The sequence below is a fragment of the Schistocerca americana genome, chromosome X, assembly GCF_021461395.2.
Source record: "Schistocerca americana isolate TAMUIC-IGC-003095 chromosome X, iqSchAmer2.1, whole genome shotgun sequence".
Taxonomy (NCBI): Eukaryota; Metazoa; Arthropoda; class Insecta; order Orthoptera; family Acrididae; genus Schistocerca; species Schistocerca americana.
Window position 1 is genome coordinate 661,265,407 of NC_060130.1, and position 25,662 is coordinate 661,291,068.

Genomic DNA, 25,662 nt, shown 5'->3' on the forward strand with positions numbered 1-25,662 from the left:
TCAAAGATATCAGATGGGAGTTTTTCAGATCACTTCTGCTTCCTTTCATATAGCTGGGTTTGACATGTGCTTTCTTCCAACTACTGGACATGGTTTTTTTGTTAGAGGGATCTATGATACATTTTTTTAGAACATTTTGCTGTTGCAACTGGTCATAACACACAATCTAATAGAACACTCAACACATTGCCTGCAATTTATATTGGAAGTGGTCTAATTGCATCTTTGGGCATTGTTAGCTTATTAACTAATTAGTCATGAAACACTTAGGAAAACTGTGATCATTCATGTTTAATCTGTGACAATGTAGTTTTATTAATGCAAGTAATCAGCCTTGGATTTTAGAATAGGGTTTGTGTCATTACTATTGATTGTATTTCACCTAATGGTGTATCTCTTTCACCTTTTCCGGATGCCTACATGTACATCGTGGCCGACACTTTGCAAACCGCTGGAAGTGTATGGGAAAGGCTACTCCCTACTATACAACATCTTAGGATTTGTTCCTGTTCCATTTGCATGTAGAGCATTGGAAGAATGATTGCTTAAATGCCTGTGTGTGCACTGCAATTAGGTAAATCTTGTCTTTGTTGTCCTCATAGAAAATACATGGACATCAAATTAAAAACAGTAAAAATAGGTGTCTTGTCCTTCTGAGGAAGACAGGTTTAAATCCCTTGAAACCATGGAGGTTAATTGGAAATCACCATTTATTGGAACTGGTTGGCTGTTGATTACACTTGCTGTTCTGTAAGCGCTGTGGTTGTGCATCCATGTTCTAAATAACAAACTTCCTGCCTCCCTAGGTATCTAAGGCTGTTGCAAAATATATGGACATCAAATTGAAAGTAGTAAAAACAGGTTTCTTGTTGTTGTGAGGAAGACTGGTTTAAATCCATTGAAAGCATGGTACAGGTTAATTGAAAACCTCCATTTATGGCAAATAGTTCACTGTCTATTACAACTGCTGCTTAACTGATTCCAGTCATAATTCATTGCTATTGTAGTCACTGTGTTTTTCATTTTGTGAAGTGGTCAATTTGATATTTCTGAAACTTTTAGTGATTTACAAATCTACATCTACGTCTATGTCTACAACTACATCTACGTCTACATCTAGATCTAGATCTACATGATTACTCTGTAATTTGTAATTAAATGCCTGACAGAGGGTTCATCAAGCTACATTCAAGCAATTTCTATACCATTTCTGTGTAGATTGGTACCAACAAAATAATTTTGCAATCTGAGGAGAAGTTTCATTAGAATATCCTGCTACAATGAGAAATGCCTTGTTTTAATGACTGATACCTCAATTTGTGTACCATATCCATGGAACACTCTCCCTTATTTCATGATAATAAAAAATGAACTACTCTCCTTTGAACTTTTCTAATGTCCTCCACCAGTCCTATCTACAGTTGATCCCATAGCATGAACCAAAAGCCCAGAAGATGATGGATAAGTGTAGTGAAGGCAGTTTCTTTTGTTGACCTGTTGCATTTTCCAAGTGTTCCACCAAGAACTCACAGTCTTTGCTCTGTTTTCCCTGCAACATTATCTATGTGAGTGTTTCAATTTTCAGTTATTCATAATTGTAATCCCTAAGTATTTATTTGAAGTTATAGCTTTTTGACATGTGTGAACTATTGTGTAACCAAAATTTAGAAGTTTCCTTTCAGTCCTCAAGTGGCAGACTTAACTTTTTCCATTATTTATGGTCAATTGCAACTTTTCACATAAGATATCTCATCTAAAGCATTTTGCAACTGGTTTTGATTATCTGATGACTTTACAAAGCAGTAAATGTCATCATCTGCAAGCAATCTAAGAAGGCTTCTCAGATATTCACCTAAATCATTTATATAGTTTAGGAACAGGAAAATAGCTGTAACACTTCCTTGTGGAATGCCAGATGTTACTTCTGCTTTCCTCAATGACTTTCCATCACTTACTATGAACTGTGACCTTCCTGACAGAAAGTCACAAATCCAGTTGCACAACTGAGATAATACTCCACAGGTACACAGTTTTATTAGAAGCTGCTTGTGTGGAACAGTGTCAAAAGCCTTGTGGACATCTAAAAATATGAAATCGATTTGGCATCTCTATTGATAGCATTCATTACTTCATGAGAATAAAGAGCTAGTATTGTTTTACAGTAATGATATTTTCTGAGCCTGTGCTCACTATTTGTCAATAAACTGTTTTCTTCAAGGTAATTCTTAATGTTTGAAAACAGTTTATATCACAAAATCCAACTGAATTTCATCATTAGTCATAGGAGTCTGTAGTTCAGCAGATTACTACTATTTCCTTTTTTGGGTATTGATGGACATGTGCAACTTTCAAGTCTTCAGGTACAGATCTTTTGATGAGTGAGTTGTTGTGTATGACTGCTTAGTATGGAGCTGCTGTATCAGTGTACTCTGAAAAGATCCTGACTGGTATACAATCTGGACAGGAGGCCTTGCCTTTATTAACACATTGACTGCCACATGAGTTAAATATAACTCACAGGAAGTGTTCTCTTTTGGCCATGTGAAGTAAATACAACTAACAGACATTTTTTCCATTTAAAGCTCTGTGCTGCAGTTGTAACTCACAGGAGCATGTTCATGGCCTATGGTTTTCAACAACTCAAGAATAGTTATTGACATTTCAATTCTTGAGTTATATATAACTCACATGACTCAGTTGTATTAGACTTTTCTTCTTTTTATTATTTATTTATTATTTAGTTTGACATATTACATACAAAGTAGATTGCAAATCACATGCAGTTTTATTTACATTCCTCAACTCTAATTGCAACAACAATGAAACTGCAAAAATTTTGGTCATTCCACTTTGTTTCTCTAACACCTGTATGCACTGTGCTTTATGAAAAAACACTTCATGCAAAAATATGAGTCACAATTTTTACATTTCCATGCAGTTTGTTTGCATCTATTGACAGCTTGCTCTTGTCCAAATTCGTTCTTCATTTTTTCGTATTACACTGTACACCTACATCTGGCTGCTCCCATGTTCACAAATGCACAATCTGCAGGTAACACGATGGCTTTGGTGAGAGATGTCTCAGGCTCATTGGCATCTTATGTATGGAGTAGTCTCAAAGTCACTTCCTCTTTGAATTCTGTGATTGAGCTCTTTTTGTTGTTGATGTATCGGTAAATCACATGAACATTAACCAGTGCTGACCCTGTCAAGAATTCAATTGACAGCTTCCTTTACCATTTCACATCCCACCTTAGACAATGTGAGTAAGACTTCATTTGGTCAGAAAAATCTGTAATAGACTTTGACTGATTATAGTCAATTATCATTGCTGGTTTTTTTCTTTGTGCCCTTCCTGGTTTGAACTTCAGCTTCTTCTTCAGCATACACAGTACTCAGCACCAGAACATCCCTCTTATCTTTCCGTTTCAGTACTACTACACCTGTGGTACTTTCCTTTGCTTTGTGTTCCCCCTTCTTCATTTTTTCCTGTACAACATCTTAGAGTCCCAACTAAATGTGTTGATTGTTCAAGAAGGTGATGTGCTAGATGAACACTTGTGTAAAAATTGTCTGTGTGCAAGATTCGGCCCTCAATTAGTAATCCACTCATATGGCTCATAACAACAGAAGTGGCAAGAGAAATAACAGGATTCACATTCTTCCCACAGTAAACTTTCATATTCCAGGTGTAGCTACCCTTAAACAAAGCTTGAACAATTTAATTCCGAATTTACGGCGCTTATTCTTTATATACTGGATGAAACTTAGTCTTCCTCAAAATGGCACAAGTATTTCGTCAATGTGAGCTTCTTTCCCTGGCACAACTACACTTTGAAATCTCTGCAGTAATTTATCAATAAGAGGTTGAATTTTGAATAAGCGGATTCCCGGTGGGCACTGGTTGTTATTGGAAAAATGACACATACTTAAAAGCAGTTCAAAATGATTGCGTGACATAACATTTTTTATATTGTTGTGATAGAGCGTATTTCTTGACCAATTATTTGGAATCCTTGGTTTTACATTTAGTTACATCCATAACAAAAATCCTAAAAATTGTTCAATTTCAGTTTTGCTGACATCAGTCCACCTTTTCAGTCGTGAATTAACAGTTACTGAATGACTTTCTAAGACTTGTTTTGCATACAGATTAGTTTGTTGAGTCACATATCCTAAAATTTCATCAGTTACAAAATATTTGAAGAAATCGTATGGTGTCTTGCTTTTGAGAGTTAGTGCAACAGAAGCATTTACACCAGAACTGGAATGAAAAATGTAAAATTTTTCATATTTTTACCCGTAACTGGCCCCCAGACAATCTCATTAGAATTTGTTCTAAGTGTGTCATTTTCATCTTCAGAACTTTCTGATATTACACTTACTTCAATTGAACCTGAATCATCTGCAGTAGTTATGGCACTAACACGGTTAGAGGTGCCTTGTTGCCTGGTTTTTACAGCTGTGAAGTCTGTTTCTTTGACTGAATGTGGACATAAAACTCTTCTTCCTACCTTCACTGATGTGATTCCATCATCAGAACTTCCGGTTTCACTTCTGGTCTCCTCTGGTAAAAATTCGCCTAAGCTATCATCAAATAAAGACACAGAATCTTCATCACTTATGTCAATAACTTCATGTAAAAGCTGCTGTACATGCCTTTGTTCATCTTCATAACGTCCACATGACATTTTCTTCTGCCACAATATTACTTTGTTATGGAGGAAACAACACTGAATGAAGACTGTAGAAGCAATGCAGGAAAGCAATAATGGAACTGCCTATAAATAATGCTGTGGAATGAAAAACTGACGGGAGTACAAACCTAAAATTATTAGCGACATAGCAAATGACGCACCAGGTACCTTTAATCTGGGGCCATGCGAATTATATGTAACTTACACAAAAAAATTAAAAAAGGTACTAAAATGCCATATTTTCATTTTATTTGCAGCTAACAAGTTGGAACACATGAGGCAATACTGACCTTACGACTTATCTTAGAAGAAAGATTAAGGAAAGGCAAACCTACGTTTCTAGCATTTGTGGACTTAGAGAAAGCTTTTGACAATGTTGACTGGAATACTCTCTTTAAAATTCTAAAGGTGGCGGGGGTAAAATACAGGGAGCGAAAAGCTATTTACAATTTGTACAGAAACCAGATGGCAGTTATAAGAGTCGAGGGACATGAAAGGGAAGCAGTGGTTGGGAAGGGAGTAAGACAGGGTTGTAGCCTCTCCCCGATGTTGTTCAATCTGTATATTGAGCAAGCAGTAAAGGAAACAAAAGAAAAATTTGGAGTAGGTATTAAAATTCATGGAGAAGAAATAAAAACTTTGAGGTTCCCCGATGTCATTGTAATTCTGTCAGAGACAGCAAAGTACTTGGAAGAGCAGTTGAATGGAATGGAAAGTGTCTTGAAAGGAGGATATAAGATGAACATCAACAAAAGCAAAACAAGGATAATGGAATGTAGTCTAATTAAGTCGGGTGATGCTGAGGGAATTAGATTAGGAAATGAGGCACTTAAAGTAGTAAAGGAGTTTTGCTATTTGGGGAGCAAAATAACTGATGATGGTCGAAGTAGAGAGGGTATAAAATGTAGGCTGGCAATGGCAAGGAAAGCGTTTCTGAAGAAGAGAAATTTGTTAACATCCAGTATAGATTTAAGTGTCAGGAAGTCATTTCTGAAAGTATTTGTATGGAGTGTAGCCATGTATGGAAGTGAAACATGGACGATAAATAGTTTGGACAAGAAGAGAATAGAAGCTTTTGAAATGTGGTGCTACAGAAGAATGCTGAAGATTAGATGGGTAGATCACATAACTAATGAGGAAGTATTGAATAGGATTGGGGAGAAGAGAAGTTTGTGGCACAACTTGACCAGAAGAAGGGATCGGTTGGTAGGACATGTTCTGAGGCATCAAGGGATCACCAATTTAGTATTGGAGGGCAGCGTGGAGGGTAAAAATCGTAGAGGGAGACCAAGAGATGAATACACTAAGCAGATTCTGAAGGATGTAGGTTGCAGTAGGTACTGGGAGATGAAAAAGCTTGCACAGGATAGAGTAGCATGGAGAGCTGCATCAAACCAGTCTCAGGACTGAAGACCACAACAACAACAACAAGTTTGCTTGGAGCAAACTAAAGCCGGATATTGAAAAAAATAAATAGCCCCAAGGGGTCGCTAACCCAACTATACCATGGCAGTCAATGTGTTAAGTGATATGAGCTACTTCATTACACTGAGGATGTCTACTTTTAAGTTACTCATATGGAGAGTCATTCTTGATTCAAATTCTGGAAGATTTATTTCATCTTCTCTAGTGAAGAAATTTCAGAAAACAATGTAAAGTAACTCTGGTTTATTGGCATTATCATCAGTAACACTACCATTGTTACTGGACATCGGAGGTATTGATTGCATCTTCACAGTGATGTAGTTTATGTACTGCCAGACTCTCTTTGTGTTTTCTGCCAGATTTTGAGGCAGAGTTTTGTTGTGGACTCTATTAAAACCATCTTGCATGGAAGATCATTTTCAATGTCAAACTCCTGTAAAACTTTGCCATTCTTGGACAGTTTGTATTCTTTTAAATTTTGCATGCTTTTCTCCTAGCTTCTGCAACAATCTTCAGACTGTTTTTTGTATGATGGGTGATCAATACCATCTCTTATTAATTTATTTGGTATATCTCTCTCAAATGTTATCAATTCTATTTCTTTGAATTCAAACCACATCTGGTATAAGCTGATATAATTAGTTTGGAAGGTGGGGAGACTGTCTCTTCAGAAGGCATCAAGAGAATTTTAAATAGATATATTTTGTGTTTATTTTTGGTGTGCTTGGATATTATGGTGTTCAATCTTGCTACAGTGACTTTGTGGTCATGAACCCTTTATCCATTATGATACTCACTATTTGCTCAATATTTATTTGTTACTGAGAGGGCAAGTATGTTTTTGCATACACTTACAATTTGAATGGAGTTATGAACTAATTGTTGAAAATAATTTTCCAAGAAAGCATGCAGTACAATTTTGGATGACATTTTATTCCTTCCACTGAATTTAGACATGTATTTTTGCAAACATATTGAGGGTAGATTGAAGTCACTACTAACTATAATTGTATGAGTGGGCTGCCTATTTGAAATGAGACTCCGGTTTTCTTTGAATGGTTCAGGATCTGAATCATCTGGGTTGGGTGGTTGATAAAAGGAACCAATTATTACTTTATTGCAGTTGTCAAGTATAATCTCTATCAATACTAACTCACATGGAACTATCTACTTCAAATTCATTACAAAGTAAACTACTTCTAGAATGAGATTTTCACTCTGCAGCAGAGTGTGCGCTGATATGAAACTGCCTGACAGATTAAAACTGTGTGCCCGACCAAGACTCGAACTCGGGACTTTTGCCTTTTGAGGGCAAGTGCTCTACCAACTGAGCTACTGAAGCACGACTCATGCCCGTTACTCACAGCTTTACTTCTGCCAGTACCTCGTCTCCTACCTTCCAAACTTTACAGAAGCTCTCCTGCAAACCTTGCAGAACTAGCACTCCTGAAAGAAAGGATAATGTGGAGACATGGCTTAGCCACAGCCTGGGGGATGTTTCCAGAATGAGATTTTCATTCTGCAGCGGAGTGTACGCTGATATGAAACTTCCTGGCAGATTAAAACTGTGTGCCCGACCGAGACTCAAACTCGGGACCTTTGCCTTTCGCGGGCAAGTGCTCTACCAACTGAGCTACCGAAGCACGACTCACGCCCGGTACTCACAGCTTTACTTCTGCCAGTACCTCGTCTCCTACCTTCCAAACTTTACAGAAGTCACTACTTCTGGCAGTAATAAACACTCTATCGCCAACTGTATTTAATCTATACTTTGTGTGTGTGTGTGTGTGTGTGTGTGTGTGTGTGTGTGTGTGTGTGTGTGTGTGTGAGAGAGAGAGTTCCTAAGGGACCAAACTGCTGAGATCATCGGTACCTAGACTTACACACTACTTAAACTAACTTATGCTAAGAACAACACACACACCCATGCCTGTGGGAGGACTTGAACCTCCAGTGGGAGGGGCCACGCAGTCTGTGACATGGCACCTCAAACCGTTCAGTCACTCCACGCGGCAATCTATACTTTCTAAACTTGGTTAGGTCCTTTGCAAATATTTCAGCTGAATGTTTCTCCATCTTTAGCCAGCTTTCTGTACCCATAAAAATTTGAAGTTCAGCACTTTTTGTTAGCAGTTGGAGGCCTGGATCCTTCCCAACACAACTGTGACAGTTTACAACTACAATACCAATCTTTGGACCATTTTAAAATCTTATCAGATTTTATTGAATATTTGTGCAGATTTTTTTCAGTAAGTACTTCAGTATAGGTAACTGCATCATCTGCAAAATATCTGAGGTTAGTATTAAGTTTGTCTGGCAGGTCAATACAATGTTAATTGCAGGGTTCACAACAAACTCCCGTAGGGTACGTCCAAAGCACTTCTACATCTGTTGACCTCCATCCATTCAAGATAGCACATAGCATCCGTCTTACCAAGGAATCCTCAGTTCAGTCACAAATTTCATTTTATACCTCATATCATCATACTTACAGTACCAAGCTTTGATGTAGTACTGAGTCAAATGCTTTTAGGAAGTCAAGAAATACTTCATACATCTAATCCATGACTTTCGGGGTTCATGTGAGAAAAGCAATTGTTGGGTTTTACATTTCAAATATTTCTGGAACCCATTCTGGTTGGCATAAAGAAGGTCATTTTGTTTGTTATATCAGTATGTTCCATCATGTACTATGTTCTAAGTTTCTACAATTTATGCATTTCAGTGACATTGGACAGTAGCTTTGTAGATCACTTCTGCTACTCTTATTTTATATGTATGTTTCCTCTGCTTTCTTCTGACCATTGGCTCTAGGTTTTTATTTTTATTTTTATTTTTTTTTTTTCATTCTATGGATATTACACTTAAAATAGGAGCTAACTTGGCCGTAAATTTTGTACAAAACCTGATAGGGATTCTGTCAGACTCTGCGGTCTTGTTTAATTTGCCCAGCTTCAGCTGTTTTTCGGTGCTGCTGACACTAATGCTTGTAATGCTCACTTTGCAGTGGTGCAAGAATTAAATTGAGGAAGTATTCCTGAATCCTTAGTTGTAAAGGAACATTTGAAAATGGAGTTCAGCATTTGTGCTCTGCATAATTAATCTCACTTTCAGCCCCTGTGTAGCCCTTGAGTGCATGGTCACTAACTTTGGTGTCACTGACAGCCTTTCATATAAGTGGAATTTCTTTTGGTTTTGTGAGAGGTCTTTCAAAAAGATGCTGATGTGGTTTTCAAACACATTGTCCTTCTGACATCCAAATTAGTGTCATTCAGCCTTTCTCTCTCTGTCTCAATATGCTTTGTCTTACACTTATTGTGCAATATTCACTATGTCTTTAGTAGTTTGTTTACACACACTGTACACTATGGAGAGACCCTCCTATCATGAACTGTTCTTCTAGGTACATATCTATCCAGTCATTCATCAGTTATTCATCTTGCCGTGTGTAATAAACCAGTATGTTCTTATAGCCATTCTGCCTGTTTTCTTGGTCTTTCATCCCTACATTTGACATGCAAACTTTAAGATTAGATTAGATTAGATTAGATTTACTTTCATTCCAATTGATCCGTAGTGAGGAGGTCCTCCAGGATGTGGAACATGTCAGATAAACCATAAACATTCCCTCTGATTTAACATTTGAGCAATAATTCACTTTAATTATGAATCAGTAACTTGGAAATAGTAAATTATGTCCACAACACTGCAAACAACAACTCAGTGTCCTGCTGAACATGCCAAGAAAAATAACACAGTTAAGGGCATCCTCTGGTAGACTGTTTAACTGCTAAAAACAGTGTTACTGAAGGTTTTAAAAATATTAGCAGATGTAAAATGTTGGTTTGTGGTAACAAGAGAGTCTGATTCCATTCCATCTATATATATTTGTTTATCTTGTAGAGGATGTTTCCAGCCCACAATGTCACTACATTGTCATATTTTACAAAGATGATATTTCACTGTGAATACAGTTAGTTTATTTAAACTTGAGTACTCACTGTCATCCAACATTTCAAATGATATTTTGGTAATATGATGCTCAGTAAATAATTCTGCAATTTTGCATCTAGAAACTGGAAAATTTGTATTTTGTGTCTGATAAATTTTATGGTGCATTAACGTATCAAAGTGCTTCCTGAACTCTGGTTATACATTTTGCATTGAATAAGACCTTCAGTAACTATCTGTAGCAAAGACATATTGTACAAGCTACCCCAAAACAAAAAGGAATTTTAGTCATAAGTAAAAGCTGTCAGTAGCACAAAAAGTAATGTTATTTTCTTACTGACATAGGAACTGAAACAGACAGTAGCAAAACAAAAAAAGAAAGTAATGGATAGTGACTCCAAATGTTCCCTCACAACAGAAATTCAAGAAATATGGCCACAATTCACTTGTCATACAACTCCAAAGATCTGAGATGTAGTAATTGATTTTAATGATTTTGAAAAGTATCTAAAATAACTAAAATACAGCAAGGGTACATGGTCTAATAGAGTTCATGTCATATTCTATACTGAATTTTCAATGGAGAAGGACACCCATCCAAAGAAATTACCCATAGAGATTGTCTACAAAAGCACCATCCCATATCACTCATCTCCACCTGTGGCAAAATTCCAGAACATGTTGAGAATTCAAATTCAATAATCTCCATAGAACAACATGATCACCTCCATGGAAACCAACATGAGTTCTGGTAACACTGATAAAGGGAAACAAACTCATGCTCTTCAGCCATGATTTCACTAGATCCATGAATAAAGGTAACCGGGTGAATGTTTCTAGATTTTTGATGAGTTTTTGCTTGAGTATCACATCATTTGGACTGAAAGTAAATCAAAGAAAGATGAAAGTAATGAAAAGTAGCAGAAATCAGAACAGCAAGAAACTTAACATCAGGATCAGTGATCACAAAGTAGATGACGTTAAGAAGTTCTGCTACCCAGGCTGTAAAAACACCCATGAGCAAAGGGAACATAAGAACCAGACTAGCACTGGGAAAAGGGCATTCCTGGCCAAGAAAAGTTAATGAGTACCAAACACAGACCATAATTTGAGGGAAAAATTCCTGCGAATGTATGTTTGGAGCACAGCATTGTATGATAGTGAAACAAGAACTGTGGGAAAACCAGACCAGAACAGAAGAGAAGTAAAGCATTTGCAGAAGAATGTTGAAAATTTGGTGGACTGATAAGGTAAGAAATGAGGAGGTTCTACTCAGAATCAGTGAGGTAAGGAATATATTCAAATCACTGAAGAGAAGAAGGAAGAGTGTGGTAGGACATCTGCTAAGATATCACAGAATAACTTTCACGGTATTAGAGAGAGCTGTAGAGGGTAAAAACTGTAGAGGAAGACAGAGACTGGGGTACATTCAGAAAATAATTGAGGATGTAGGTTGTAAGTGCTACTCTGACATGAAAAGACTGGCACAGGTGAGGAATTCGTGTTGGGCCGCATGAATGCTGTCAGAAAGCTGATGACTCAAAAAAACTGCTCCATTATGACTACTATAGAGAATACTTTTTTTTTAACATATGACCAGGTTTGCAATGAGAATGTAAACTTCGGAACAGATAGAATGCAGCACATTATCTGCAGCATGCATCATCTGCACGCACACACACACACACACACACACACACACACACACACAAACACACACACAGAAGTAATTTTGGACTTGCCGAAAGAAGTGCAATAAGGCCATTACTATTTAGCAAATACTTTAACAATTTAGCAGAAAGAAACATTTGCAGCTTTAGAATCTTCACAGGTGATATAGCAATCAATGACTAACTTCTGTCTGATAAAAAATACAGTAATATCCAGGCAGATCCAGACAATATATTAGTCTAGTGCTAAGAAGGCAAGTAACTCCTTCTGCAAATAAAATGTAAAGTTGTGTACCTGATTAAAATTAAATATGTTGCAGCCACTGCCTATAGGCTTAATGAATGACAACTGTTGTCAATGAAGTCATGTAAATACCTGAGTATAATAATCTGTGAGAATATGAAGTGGAATGATCTGAAAGGCTCAGTTGGAGGTAAAGCAAATGACAGGCTTTGATTCATTATTAGGATACAGTGAAACTGTTTTTAGTTTCCTTATGAAAGGGATTGCTTGCCTATATTGGAATATTTCATAGGTTTCTGGGGTCTATATCACATTGGACAAATGGAGGCACAGCCTCTGTCTTCTTTGCCACACACATGAGAGTATAATGCAAACATGTCCACTGGTAGGCACTAAAGTAAATATGAATAATATCTTACAAAAACTTCCTTACAAATTTCAAGAACAATAGTTTTGTGTGGAATTTGTTAATGTTTTGCAGCCTCCTGCATATTGTTCTCGTCGTGACTATGAAAAAACTCACACTCATAACAGACTGCATAGAGACACATGAGTAAATGACTCTATGCTCAATTCATTGTTGTGGACATTTGTCGCACATTTTTTACAGATTATAGCTGAGCAATGCAACCTGTGATTATAGCACTGCTCTTGTTTTCAGGAGTATTATGGTTCAAATCCATGTCCAGTCATCCAAATGTAGGTTTTCTATGCTTTCTCAAAATCACTTAAAGCAAATGTTGTGACGATACCTTTGAAAAGATCACAGTCCATTGTTGTTCACCTGTTTCATATTTGAGCTTGTTCAGTTGCAAATGGGACATTACAAGTACTCTTCCTTCCTTCATTTATTGTAGATGGTTTTTAAGACAAAATATGAATCAAATCTATCCAACAACAGTAATCATTGACTGTGAATAACTGCAATTTATGGAATTTCAGCTGTAGAGATAATTCTACCTTAGATTGAATTTATCAGTAACAGTTCTTGTACTACAAGAGAAGACTAGAAGGTTTGTGTCATACTAGAGTAACAACTGAGACAATGAAGAGATTAAGGATGTTTCTATACAAATGCAATCCTGCATGTTGCCATTCTTCCTTCTAACTCAGATTTTGATGGGACAAGCATCTTACACATTAGTCCTGAAAATGCAAGTGCATGTTACTATTATGGTTACAGACACTGAAATGAATCTGAGCAGTAACACAGCAAGTAGATAGCAACAAAAATGGCTTATATATTTTTAAGTCCCATTGAAGATACTACACACAGCTGTGTGCATTACAGTAATGAAGACTGAAGAGCTATGATAAGAATCTAAAAGTTGTTCAACAACACAAGTATTATGTTAGGAGATTGATAACAATGGCTGAATGAATCACACATGGCCTTGGTAATGTAACCACACTCAAATGGACTGTAAGTGTTTTAAAGAAATTAAAGGAAACCCAAATTGTTTCATTTCTTCACAAATACAAGCCTGGTTGTTATCCCTCTAGTATGATGCCTAGTCACTATGCTAATCAAGGGTAAAATGAAGGAGAAGAACAGTTAGATATTCTATTACAAAACTACAACATATGAGACCTACTGAAAAAGAAGAGCAGTATTATTTCTGTATAGTAGCTGTGATGAGAAATGCAGTTCATGAAATTACTTTAAAAAACCACATTTTAATGTTGTTTTAAGCAGATGTTAAGTCAGTTGGAGAAGCTGTATAACAAACAAGAGATAATGTGGTATAGCTAACAGAAACTGCAAGAAATTTTGAGCATCTGAAACAGTACCATTCATCTTGGAGAACTAGAGAGAAAAATGGAATTAGAATAGCTATAGAATGATAGTGTAAAGAGAAAGATAACAGAATTTGAGAGTGTGGTAAAACACAAAGAATGATAAATTAATAAAATGTACCAATGAAACTTCCAGTTCAGTGTTATGGAAGTCAGTCGTGCAATCAATTGCTCAGAGAATAAACCATACTCAAAAATAGCCTACAGTTTTGGAAAGAAATGAATGAAGTGAGTAATAGTTGAGAAAGGGGCCAACAAATGAATAAAAATGCTTCAAGAAGGTAAGAGTAGGCAGTAGAAATGGGCAAAGTTAAAAAAGATCTTAGCAGTTTCAAGAGAAAACACAGAGATCCTGAAGACTTGCTTTGTATGTAATTATGTAATACAGTTTCATTCAGTGGTACATCATAAGATGAATTAAGTTAGATTTTCTTTAAATCAGCCATTTTGAAGGTAACACTGCAGAGAGATTTAGCCCTCATCCCTTTCATCTATTTACTGATTTTATTTTATTTTATGGTGCTGTCAGTCAGTGTTTTACTTGTGCAATAGACATTGGGCAAGTCCTCAAATACTACAAACATTCTTAAACTAAAACGTAATGAAATCCTTGAAAGGACAGTAAACAGCCATTTTATGAAACTGATAAAAAAAAAAAGGACACATAAGCAGCAGAAATGGATTCTTTTTCAGGTGATGCATGAAATCACATTATTTATACCAGTACAACTAATGGGAGAGAAGAACTACATTTGAATGCATTGAGAATGTTCTCTGTCACACTGAAAATTAACCTCTGTACTGTGAAAGTTGTTTTTATCAAAAGTTTTTTGATATATGTTCTCCTTTTATTTGTGTATTTTGTGTCCAGTGATCCATGTCATGAATATTTCACAACATATGGATTGTGTGATATCCCTGCCAATTTATGGTTTATTGAGTGATAAAGATGCACACTAAGAATTATATTCACTTCATATTCAGAAATAGCACAGTAAAGAACATAATCTTAAAATTTATCCTTAGCAGCAGGAAGATAGTGGGAGCTTAGATGTAAGAAAACTGAGAATAATTGTGACTGTCGTAATAATGAAGTGAATGTCTTATATGGAAAAAAAAAACCAGAATGAGGCAAAATGTATAATGAGTTGTTCAATGAAATAATAGATTTGTATTAAAAAATAGTAGATGAATTGTATAAAACAACAATGATGGCAACAGCCAGTGACTGACTACCAATCCAGATTTACTGATTAGAAAAAACAAAGGTGAGAGCAGCACTCCGCTTATAAACTGTCTACCATCCATTTTAACTACAGGGAGAAAGTATAGATCAGCTAACCTGTAATTGTATTCATTAGTGTGTGATAAAGGTAATTATGAAGAATTAGGTATGTGATGATATAGTGCAAGAAATAATGCACATGTAATAAAAAAACTTGTAGAAAATTCTGATGTCTGTTGTAACCTGGCGAGACATTATTCCTTACAAGTTTACTGAAGGAAAGAGGAAAAGAGAACATTCTGGCTTCTGTGACAGAATTAAAGAGTTATTTATTTGAAAGATAAATAATATTACACAATAAACTTCCTTTTAAAAAATCTGTTACAAGACATATACCATATATCTGCTCCCTGCTTGTAAAAACTTATAATTCTGTTGTCTTACTAAGTGCAATGATAATTGTATCATATAGGCCTGTGTTTAATCACTTATGCATGTATAAAATGCATCTGCTCTGTTTGCGTGAAACTTGTAAAAAGTTCCTATGACATTTCCAATAGCTATCAGGTTCTGGCTCCAGTCAAAAAATACAGTAAATAAATAAATAAGTAAGTGCATTTCAAGCCTTCTCACTATTTACATAGCATGTCTATCAATTTATTACCTGTCTACAGTTTTTCTCTGTCTCCTTTATCATTTAAACCTAAAACTGCTAAGTTTTGAACTTCAGTGCACAGTTTTCGTTACAGCTGTTACATGCCAACATCAGGAAAGTGACTGATGCCACTGATTGCAAACAATGTTTCTTAAAAAACATTTTCAGGCTCAAATTACCTACTCTTTGGTACACAAAGAATTTTATTGCAGAAATATGGAATTTAAGTGGCACTGGTTGAATAAAAACTACAATAACCATAAAGAGATGGTGGGTTCAACCCAGGAAATTTTTCTTCAGAATTTGATCATTAAGTAAACAAGTATGCTGGCAATTTGTTACCGCATTTTATGAAGTTTGGTGTAGGAAATGGCTTAGAAAATACTTTTTTTCTCCTCTCTCTGTGTAGCCTTCACTTTTTCCTATTTGTCCAGCCTTTCTCTTTAACACCCATCACCCTCCTTTAATCTATGACTATTGTAGCTACTATGTAAGTGAGGGGGATACTTTACAATTTGTGAAAGTTAATTTTCATTTCTGAATGATTTTTTGTTCCATTTGATATGTGTAATAGCAGTGCTGTGTCTGGTTGTTCAGAAGGTACTTATCTATGTTTACAGTATTGTCTGCTGAAAGAAGAGGATCACCAGAGTTTGTTCTACCTCTCCCAATTCGCAAGACACGGGCTGGCTTGCAGTTCACCTGTGCTGCTCCTACATTGGGCACAGATGCTCGAGATGTTTGGGTATGCAATAGTGATGGGTATGTTGGCCAAGTGTGTGTCCTAAGCCTCAGCCCAGAACCTACAGTAGTATCCTGTAATGGTGTCTGCAACGCACGCATACTTTGTATAGCTTCAGTTCCTGCTGTTGACTCGGGGTAAGTAAACATTTTTTATTGCTGAAAGTATAATTTCAAACTTAACAAAGTAGAGCATCTCTCATTCATTGAAAATCCGTAAAATGGGACTCCTATGCAATGTTGTGTGGACTGCTATTAAAAAATTAAATAAATAAAAAGCACAGTACTCAGCAACATTTTAGCATTGCCAGAATTACAGCCACATATACAATTCTATCAAAAACTTGCTTTATACATATTAAAATAAAAATACTCTCATTAACCTACAACTGTCTATATATTTCTCTAAGTGAAAATTTGTCATTAGAAATATCAGTATAATACTAATGGGTACAGACAGTTTTCTCAAAGTAGAGTCTCAAGAAAGGAAGTCTAGTTTTTTACTTACTATAATTTGAAATAATTTTTGATACTATGACTTTCAGATGTTATTGTTGCTGTGTGACATTAAATAATGTCATTTCCACAGATAAAACACTTCATTTAAAGTCAGGTGACTTAAAAAGAAGGCAGTGATGTGTTATTCTGTATTTGTATGATTTTCGTTTGATTTTAGCCAAACTTTTTTGTATGACTCAAAAAATGTCATAATTTGAAAGTGAAGTTAGCATGCCATTTATGCACATAATTTTTAAATTAAAATAAATGAATCCTCAAAGAATGGTAGACTGAGAGTAAAAGATAGAACTCTGACAGAGCAAAATCAGCGCATATATGTATGTGACTGAATTTGTAAAAGTCTGTCAGCTGCAATCTTGGATAAATGATATTGTATTTGTTGTCATCTCATAACGTACATATTACAGATCATCTGATCATATTGTACAGAAGACACATCAATTTTTGGCTCATGGTATACATAGTTACATAATTTTTTGTAACAATAATTTCACTAGCTGATGATTATGTTGAACACACTATTAAACTATTTGTCTCATGATGTACAGTACTTCATGTTTAAATTTTCAGACATTAATTTATACATACAATGTTATACACAAAACTATGATGTTAAATACTCACACTGTTCAAATAATCATCTCGTCATTCATAAATTCCTCAGCTGAATAGCGGCATTTTTCAACCAGGAGATCATATAATTTTTGCTTCAGTGAACCTATTTCAATGCTCACTACATCTCTACCTGTGAGTTTATTGTGGAATTTCATTCTCATACAATTGGGTGTCTGTTGGTAGAGTTTTAGGCAATGTGTTGGAAGCACAAAATTTTCTTTATGTCTGTTTGGAATGGTTTTCCTTCATTACCTGGGGACTGATTTGTATAAAGATGATAATATCAAATGCGCACAGTTTAATGCTAGATAATATTTCTACAATATTGAAGAACGGGTGACAGTATGTTCTTGGATAGGTAGCATACATTTTTCTAATGATTCTTGTCTGAAGTAGAAGGATTCATGACATGTGACGTGAATTCCCCCAAAAATTAAACCATATCTAATTATGGATTAAAAGTAACTGTGGTATACCACCTTCCCACTGTTTTTGTTTGCTACACCAGATAGCATGTCCATTCCAAAAGCAAGGTTGATTAGTAGGCAAATAATCTGTATGTGCTTGCCCGCTTAGACTTTTGTTGTAGTTCAGTCACAGGAATTTGATGGACTGAGCTTCGGTCGTGCGGTAGCGTTCTCGCTTCCCACGCCCGGGTTCCCGGGTTCGATTCCCGGCGGGGTCAGGGATTTTCTCTGCCTCGTGATGGCTGGGTGTTGTGTGCTGTCCTTAGGTTAGTTAGGTTTAAGTAGTTCTAAGTTCTAGGGGACTTATGACCACAGCAGTTGAGTCCCATAGTGCTCAGAGCCATTTGAACCAGCCATTTGACTGAGCTTCTTCCATAACTTGATTTTGATGTATGATACTGATGTCACTGATTTTTGATTGTTTGGTTTCAAACTGAGTAAGCAGGGTCTTTGAAACATTAACTTTAAGAATGTATTTGATCCCATCCTGCAGAGTTTTTTAAAGGACAAAACAGCATTTTTTACATCTTTGGTTGAGATTTTAGTAAATGCCACAAGGGGGTCACTATTCTGGCCCAGGCTAAAGAGATGTATAATGTTTTGATCAGTAACCAGATCACCATTAGATTTTTCCCCATCTATGAAAAATTTATTGAAGCATTGAGATATCTGAACAGGATTCAAAATAGTGTTGTTGTTTTGTTTAATTTTTGAAATTTCCTGGTGGCTAACTGCTGCGCCTAACTCTTCCACAAAAGCTACTTATACATTGAAATGTTCCAGTTTATTTAAAATTCTTATAGAGTCACTAGTTAACCAATGATATTTGAAACAGTGCTGCCTTAGGCTTATTATTATGTCCTAAAATGAACTTAATATTTGATATTCTTTTGGCAGTTTTGACAACACCTTTAAATACAAATTTGTAATTTTTCACATAGTTAATAAAGCCAGGATTGTTATTGTATTTCAAGTCTTTATGTAGCTGTCATTTTATAACACTGGATATTTTTAATCCTGGAGTAATCCAATTTAATTTAATTTTTGCTTTCTGGTATCAGATCCTTGGTGGGAGTGATTCATTGAACACCACTAAAAAAACTTCTTAAAAATTTGTCTAAGTTCTCAGGGTTTGACACACTATTATCTGTGGGCCATTTTACTGCATCTAACTTGTCATGGAACAGCTTCAAATTATTTTAACAAAAGTTTCTTTCCAGAAAACCTTTCTTAACATTTGGTTTAGTTATTCATGGCAACTGAATAAACAATGCAAAATGGTCAGAAATTCCTAAGTCCATGTAGAACTTGTTTTTGCAGTCAAACATGTTATTTGCTAAGATATTGTCTATAAAAGTAGCTGAATGAACATTTTCTATAATGAATTCTCAAAACTTTAGTTTAAAACCATAGTTCTGAATTAAATCAATAACCTGTTTTGAGCCATAGCCATTACTTACCACATATACATTAAAATCAGCTACAATCATAATATTTTCGTTCCTTTCTTTCTTAAGTTTATCAAGAAGACATTGAAGTTTGTACAAGAAAGTTTTAGTTGTTATATGTCTTGGAAGTCTATAAATTGATATGACAACTGTGTTCATCTCTTTTTAGTTCAACACAACAGCTTTCCAAAGAACATTTCTCATTTAAGTAACCAAAATCTGTCTTTATTTTGTATGTTAGGCAGGTATCAAGAAGTACGCCTGATCCTCCATGGGATTTCTCTTTTCTACAAAAGCTGCTTGATATTTTGAAATATTCCACTTTTTTAAAGAAATTGTTATAGAACAACTAGTGAACCAATGCTCATTTAAATATCAACTATGATATTTTTGCTTTCATTGAGGATAATTTGCAATTTTTCAATTTTGGTTCTACCTGCCTTCAAACCATTTATATATAAATGCAATAAGTAACTTTTTTCACTGTTTTGTATCTGTCTTTGCACAAATTCTTGTATATTTCATACCTCAGTGTTCTCTTCATATCAGTCTCTACTACAGAATCCTTCAGATGGCATGGTGGTGATATTCTTCTCTTGTTAAGAGAACGAGTGGCTGGTCTTACTGCTGCCAGTTTTGACATTGCATTTTCTGTTGTTGGTGTTGCTTCTTCCCTTGTTGCCTGTGTTTCTGATGATAATGATTCTGATTCTGGGGTAGCTGCTGCCACTGGTGAATGTGGTTAAGCTGCTGTCCATTGGTGGTTGTGGTTCTGCTGTTGATTGGCATGATGATGTTGCTTTTACTATTGTTGCTGCTGCTGCTTCTGATGATAATAGTTTGTTTCAGTTGATGCTGATTTAGCTCCCACTGTCGATGTTTTTGCTGAAGTAGCTGATGTCAGTGGTTTTGCTGTTGTAGTTGGTGATGGTTCCTGTGCTATTGTTTGTGTTTGGCATGCTACAGTTGATTCTGCTGTTTTAGACATTTTATGTCTTTTTCTGCTAGCTGCAGGCAACATTTCCAGAATTTTATAATTGAGAGGTTTCTTACTCTTTATATTTAGGTGAAATCCATGCCTTGTAAACAATCTTTCTGCAGGTAATCAACAGGTAGAAACTGAGTGTTTTGATACATTTTGCAGATTTCCTCAAACTATTTTTTGCCTTTAATAATTTCTTTATTTACATATGAGTCATTTATAAGGTAATATCTATGAGGTATCCCAATGACAATCATATTTCTGCACATATTAGAGTCCAATACTGCCTTCAGGTTTTGGTCAGCACTAGACAAATCATTCCTACAAACATCATTAGCACCACCTAGTATTACTATATATTCATTTGCATTGATGAAGTGCCAGCTTTTGTGTTTTCCAACTTAGGTGCTCCTGGTTTCACATAACTACAACCATTTACACCATTAGTTTCCATAATATTTTCACTAGGCCATGTCCATGGCTATCAGAGAGTATGTTTACAAAAGATGTCTTTCCTATCTTTCTTGTCAATTTTCTACATGCGTTTTTGTTTGTAATTTCATTTGCACTTGTGTCTGTCTCAAGGACACTGCAATGGTTACCTATGACAGTGTATTACAAGGCTGAAATGTAGTCTCTGAAAGAATAATTCCTTCTTTATGAGGTTGTGGCATTTTCTGTTGTTCTGTTTATGGATTTCATAAAAGTAACAAAAAATATGAAGCATTATCTAATTGATGTCATACGAGAATGACCACTCTAACAAAAACCTAATTTTCTTTCGAAATATAATCTATACTCATATTCATTTTCGTAAATTGCCTAGGGGAAGGATGTGTTTGTAACAGTTTGCCAGAGCAATTAACCCAAATTCTTAGATCCAGGTGTAATTTGGTACCACATGACTATAATTTTGTAGATAAAATTTGAGATAATAAACATTCTACTGACACCACTTTTTCCAACTATAACTGATGTTATGAGATCACGTATGAGCCCAGTACATTTTTCCCCAGAAAAAGTTGCTTTAATTTATGTTATTTATCAAAGCATAATGTGTAGATAAGATGCTGAACAGTCTCAGAAATAAGTAAGACTTATCAGTTCTACATAAATATTATTGCAGTTTAAGGAATCAGTTATTAATTGCACTTTGTTTGGAAGTATCTATTTCTTACATAGTAGACTGTCCAAATTTGGTTTATACAAAACTTACAAGTAACACTTATTAAACAGTGTTACTGTTGTTGTCTAGGATACAAATTCAGGTAATTAAATACTGTTTGTGGTGTGTTTCTCCTAGCCACATTGCTTAATTGAAATGGAATAATTTATAGTACTGCATCAAACACAAATAATAATAAATACTGTACATAAACATTTCTTCAGGAAAGTGTAATATTTTATTTAAGTGTTCTCACATACATAAAGCAGAATCTGAAATTTGGTTTACAGATTTTAATTTTTGTTTCCTGCTTCCATTATGTGCAATGTATGAAATTATATCAAGAACTGATATATTAGTTAATGCCTATATTATGAATATGTACATAATTTATGAAAAGTGCTTTCAGTAAATAGCTTCACTTGTTCAGAATCCCGAAAACAAGTTTCTTGTCAAGTGTTACAAATTGTATTTTAGTTTTTTTTTTGGTCATCAGTCTACTGACTGGTTTGATGCGGCCCGCCACGAATTCCTTCCCTGTGCTAACCTCTTCATCTCAGAGTAGCACTTGCAACCTACGTCCTCAATTATTTGCTTGACGTATTCCAATCTCTGTCTTCCTCTACAGTTTTTGCCCTCTACAGCTCCCTCTAGTACCATGGAAGTCATTACCTCATGTCTTAGCAGATGTCCTATCATCCTGTCCCTTCTCCTTATCAGTGTTTTCCACATATTCCTTTCCTCTCCAATTCTGTGTAGAACCTCCTCATTCGTTACCTTATCAGTCCACCTAATTTTCAACATTCGTCTATAGCACCACATCTCAAATGCTTCGATTCTCTTCTGTTCCAGTTTTCCGACAGTCCATGTTTCACTACCACACAATGCTGTACTCCAGACGTACATCCTCAGAAATTTCTTCCTCAAATTAAGGCCGGTATTTGATATTAGTAGACTTCTCTTGGCCAGAAATGCCTTTTTTGCCATAGCGAGTCTGCTTTTGTGTCCTCCTTGCTCCGTCCGTCATTGGTTATTTTACTGCCTATGTAGCAGAATTCCTTAACTTCTTTGACTTCGTGACCATCAATCCTGATGTTAAGTTTCTCACTGTTATCATTTCTACTACTTCTCATTACCTTCATCTTTCTCCGATTTACTCTCAAACCATACTGTGTACTCATTAGACTGTTCATTCCGTTCAGCAGATCATTTAATTCTTCTTCACTTTCACTCAGGATAGCAATGTCATCAGTGAATCGTATCATTGATATCCTTTCACCTTGTATTTTAATTCCACTCCTGAACCTTTCTTTTATTTCCATCATTGCTTCCTCGATGTACAGATTGAAGAGTAGGGGCGAAAGGCTACAGCCTTGTCTTACACCCTTCTTAATACAAGCACTTCGTTCTTGATCGTCCACTCTTATTATTCCCTCTTGGTTGTTGTACATATTGTATATGACCCGTCTCTACCTATAGCTTACCCCTACTTTTATCAGAATCTCAAACAGCCTCCACCATTTTATATTGTCGAACGCTTTATCCAGGTCGACAAATCCTATGAAAGTGTCTTGATTTTTCATTAGCCTTGCTTCCATTATTAGCCGTAACGTCAGAATTGCCTCTCTCGTCCCTTTACTTTTCCTAAAGCCAAACTGATCGTCATCTGGCACATTCTCATTTTTCTTTTCCATTCTTCTGTATATTATTCTTGTAAGCAGTTTCGATGCATGAGCTGTTAAGGTGATTGTGCGATAATTCTCACACTTGTCAGCTCTTGCCATCTTTGAAATTGTGCGGATGATGCTTTTCCGAAACTCAGATGGTATATCGCCAGACTCATATATTCTACACACCAACATGAATAGTCGTTTTGTTGCCACTACCCCCCATGATTTTAGAAATTCTGATGGAATGTTATCTATCCCTTCTGCATTATTTGACCGTAAGTCCTCCAAAGCTCTTTTAAATTCCGATTTTAATACTGGATCCCCTATCTCTTCTAAATCGACTCCTGTTTCTTCTTCTATCACATCAGACAAATCTTCACCCTCATAGAGGCTTTCAATGTATTCTTTCCACCTATCTGCTCTCTCCTCTGCATTTAACAGTGGAATTCCCGTTGCACTCTTAATGTTACCACCGTTGCTTTTTTTAATGTCACCAAAGGTTGTTTTGACTTTCCTGTATGCTGAGTCTGTCCTTCCGACAATCATATCTTTTTCGATGTCTTCACATTTTTCCTGCAGCCATTTCGTCTTAGCTTCCCTGCACTTCCCATTTATTTCATTCCTCAGCGACCTGTATTTCTGTATTCCTGATTTTCCCGGAACATGTTTGTACTTCCTCCTTTCATCAATCAACTGAAGTATTTCTTCTGTTACCCATGGTTTCTTCGCAGCTACCTTCTTTGTACCTATGTTTTCCTTCCCAACTTCTGTGATGGCCCCTTTTAGAGATGTCCATTCCTCTTCAACTGTACTGCCTACTGTGCTATTCCTTATTGCTGTATCTATAGCGTTAGAGAACTTCAAACGTATCTCGTCATTCCTTAGTACTTCGGTATCCCACTTCTTTGCGTATTGATTCTTCCTGACTAATGTCTTGAACTTCAGCCTACTCTTCATTACTACTATATTGTGATCTGAGTTTATATCTGCTCCTGGGTACGCCTTATGATCCAGTATCTGATTTCGGAATCTGTGTCTGACCATGATGTAATCTAATTGAAATCTTCCCGTATCTCCCGGCCTTTTCCAAGTATACCTCCTCCTCTTGTGATTCTTGAACAGGGTATTCACTATTACTAGCTGAAACTTGTTACAGAACTCAATTAGTCTTTCTCCTCTTTCATTCCTTGTCCCAAGCCCATATTCTCCGGTAACCTTTTCTTCTACTCCTTCCCCTACAACTGCATTCCAGTCGCCCATGACTATTAGATTTTTGTCCGCCTTTACATACTGCATTACCCTTTCAATATCCTCATACACTTTCTCTATCTGTTCATCTTCAGCTTGCGACGTCGGCATGTATACCTGAACTATCATTGTCGGTGTTGGTCTGCTGTCGATTCTGATTAGAACAACCCGGTCACTGAACTGTTCACAGTAACACACCCTCTGCCCTACCTTCCCATTCATAACGAGTCCTACACCTGTTATACCATTTTCTGCTGCTGTTGATATTACCCGATACTCATCTGACCAGAAATCCTTGTCTTCCTTCCACTTCACTTCACTTCACTGACCCTTACTATATCTAGATTCAGCCTTTGCATTTCCCTTTTCAGATTTTCTAGTTTCCCTACCACGTTCAAGCTTCCGACATTCCACACCCCGACTCGTAGAACGTTATTCTTTCGTAGATTATTCAATCTTTTTCTCATGGTAACCTCCCCCTTGGCAGTCCCCTCCCGGAGATCCGAATGGGGGACTATTCCGGAATCTTTTGCCAATGGAGAGATCCTCATGACACTTCTTCAATTACAGGCCACATGTCCTGTGGATACACGTTATGTGTCTTTAATGCAGTGGTTTCCATTGCCTTCTGCATCCTGATGTCGTTGATCATTGCTGATTCTTCCACCTTTAGGGGCAATTTCCCACCCCTAGGACAAGAGAGTGCTCTGAACCTCTATCCGCTCCTCCGCCCTCTTTGACAAGGCCGTTGGCAGAATAAGGCTGACTTCTTATGCCAGAAGTCTTCGGCCACCAATGCTGATTATTTATCAAAATTTAGACAGTGGCGGGGATTGAACCCAGGACCGAAGACGTTTTTGATTATGAATCAAAGACGCTACCCTTAGACCACGGGTAGCATAATCGGTGATTAATTACCAGGTGAGAATATATATCAATATCATCTGGGCTGCAGAAATGTAAAGACAGAATTTAATCTCTCTGTCATTGTTTTAAATCAAATTTTATGTGCTTTTGTATTCATTACATCATATGCAATGAGAAAAATTATTTTTGTCCCTGAATAATTCCATACAGTCGAATTTATCTTGTTTTTGTATATAAAACGCCAGTAAATGACATTGTAAAGATATTCTTTCTTAA

The 25,662-nt window shown here is 36.2% G+C and overlaps 1 protein-coding gene across 1 annotated transcript in view; it reads left to right on the top strand.

Moving 5' to 3' along the window:
* Positions 1–25,662, top strand: part of LOC124555748 (rho guanine nucleotide exchange factor 17) — a 386,854-nt gene that overhangs the window by 270,897 nt on the left and 90,295 nt on the right. Inside the window, exon 10 of the mRNA XM_047129772.1 lies at positions 16,285–16,543. Within this exon, the coding sequence (XP_046985728.1) occupies positions 16,285–16,543 (259 nt within the window). The remainder of the gene's footprint in view (positions 1–16,284; positions 16,544–25,662) is intronic.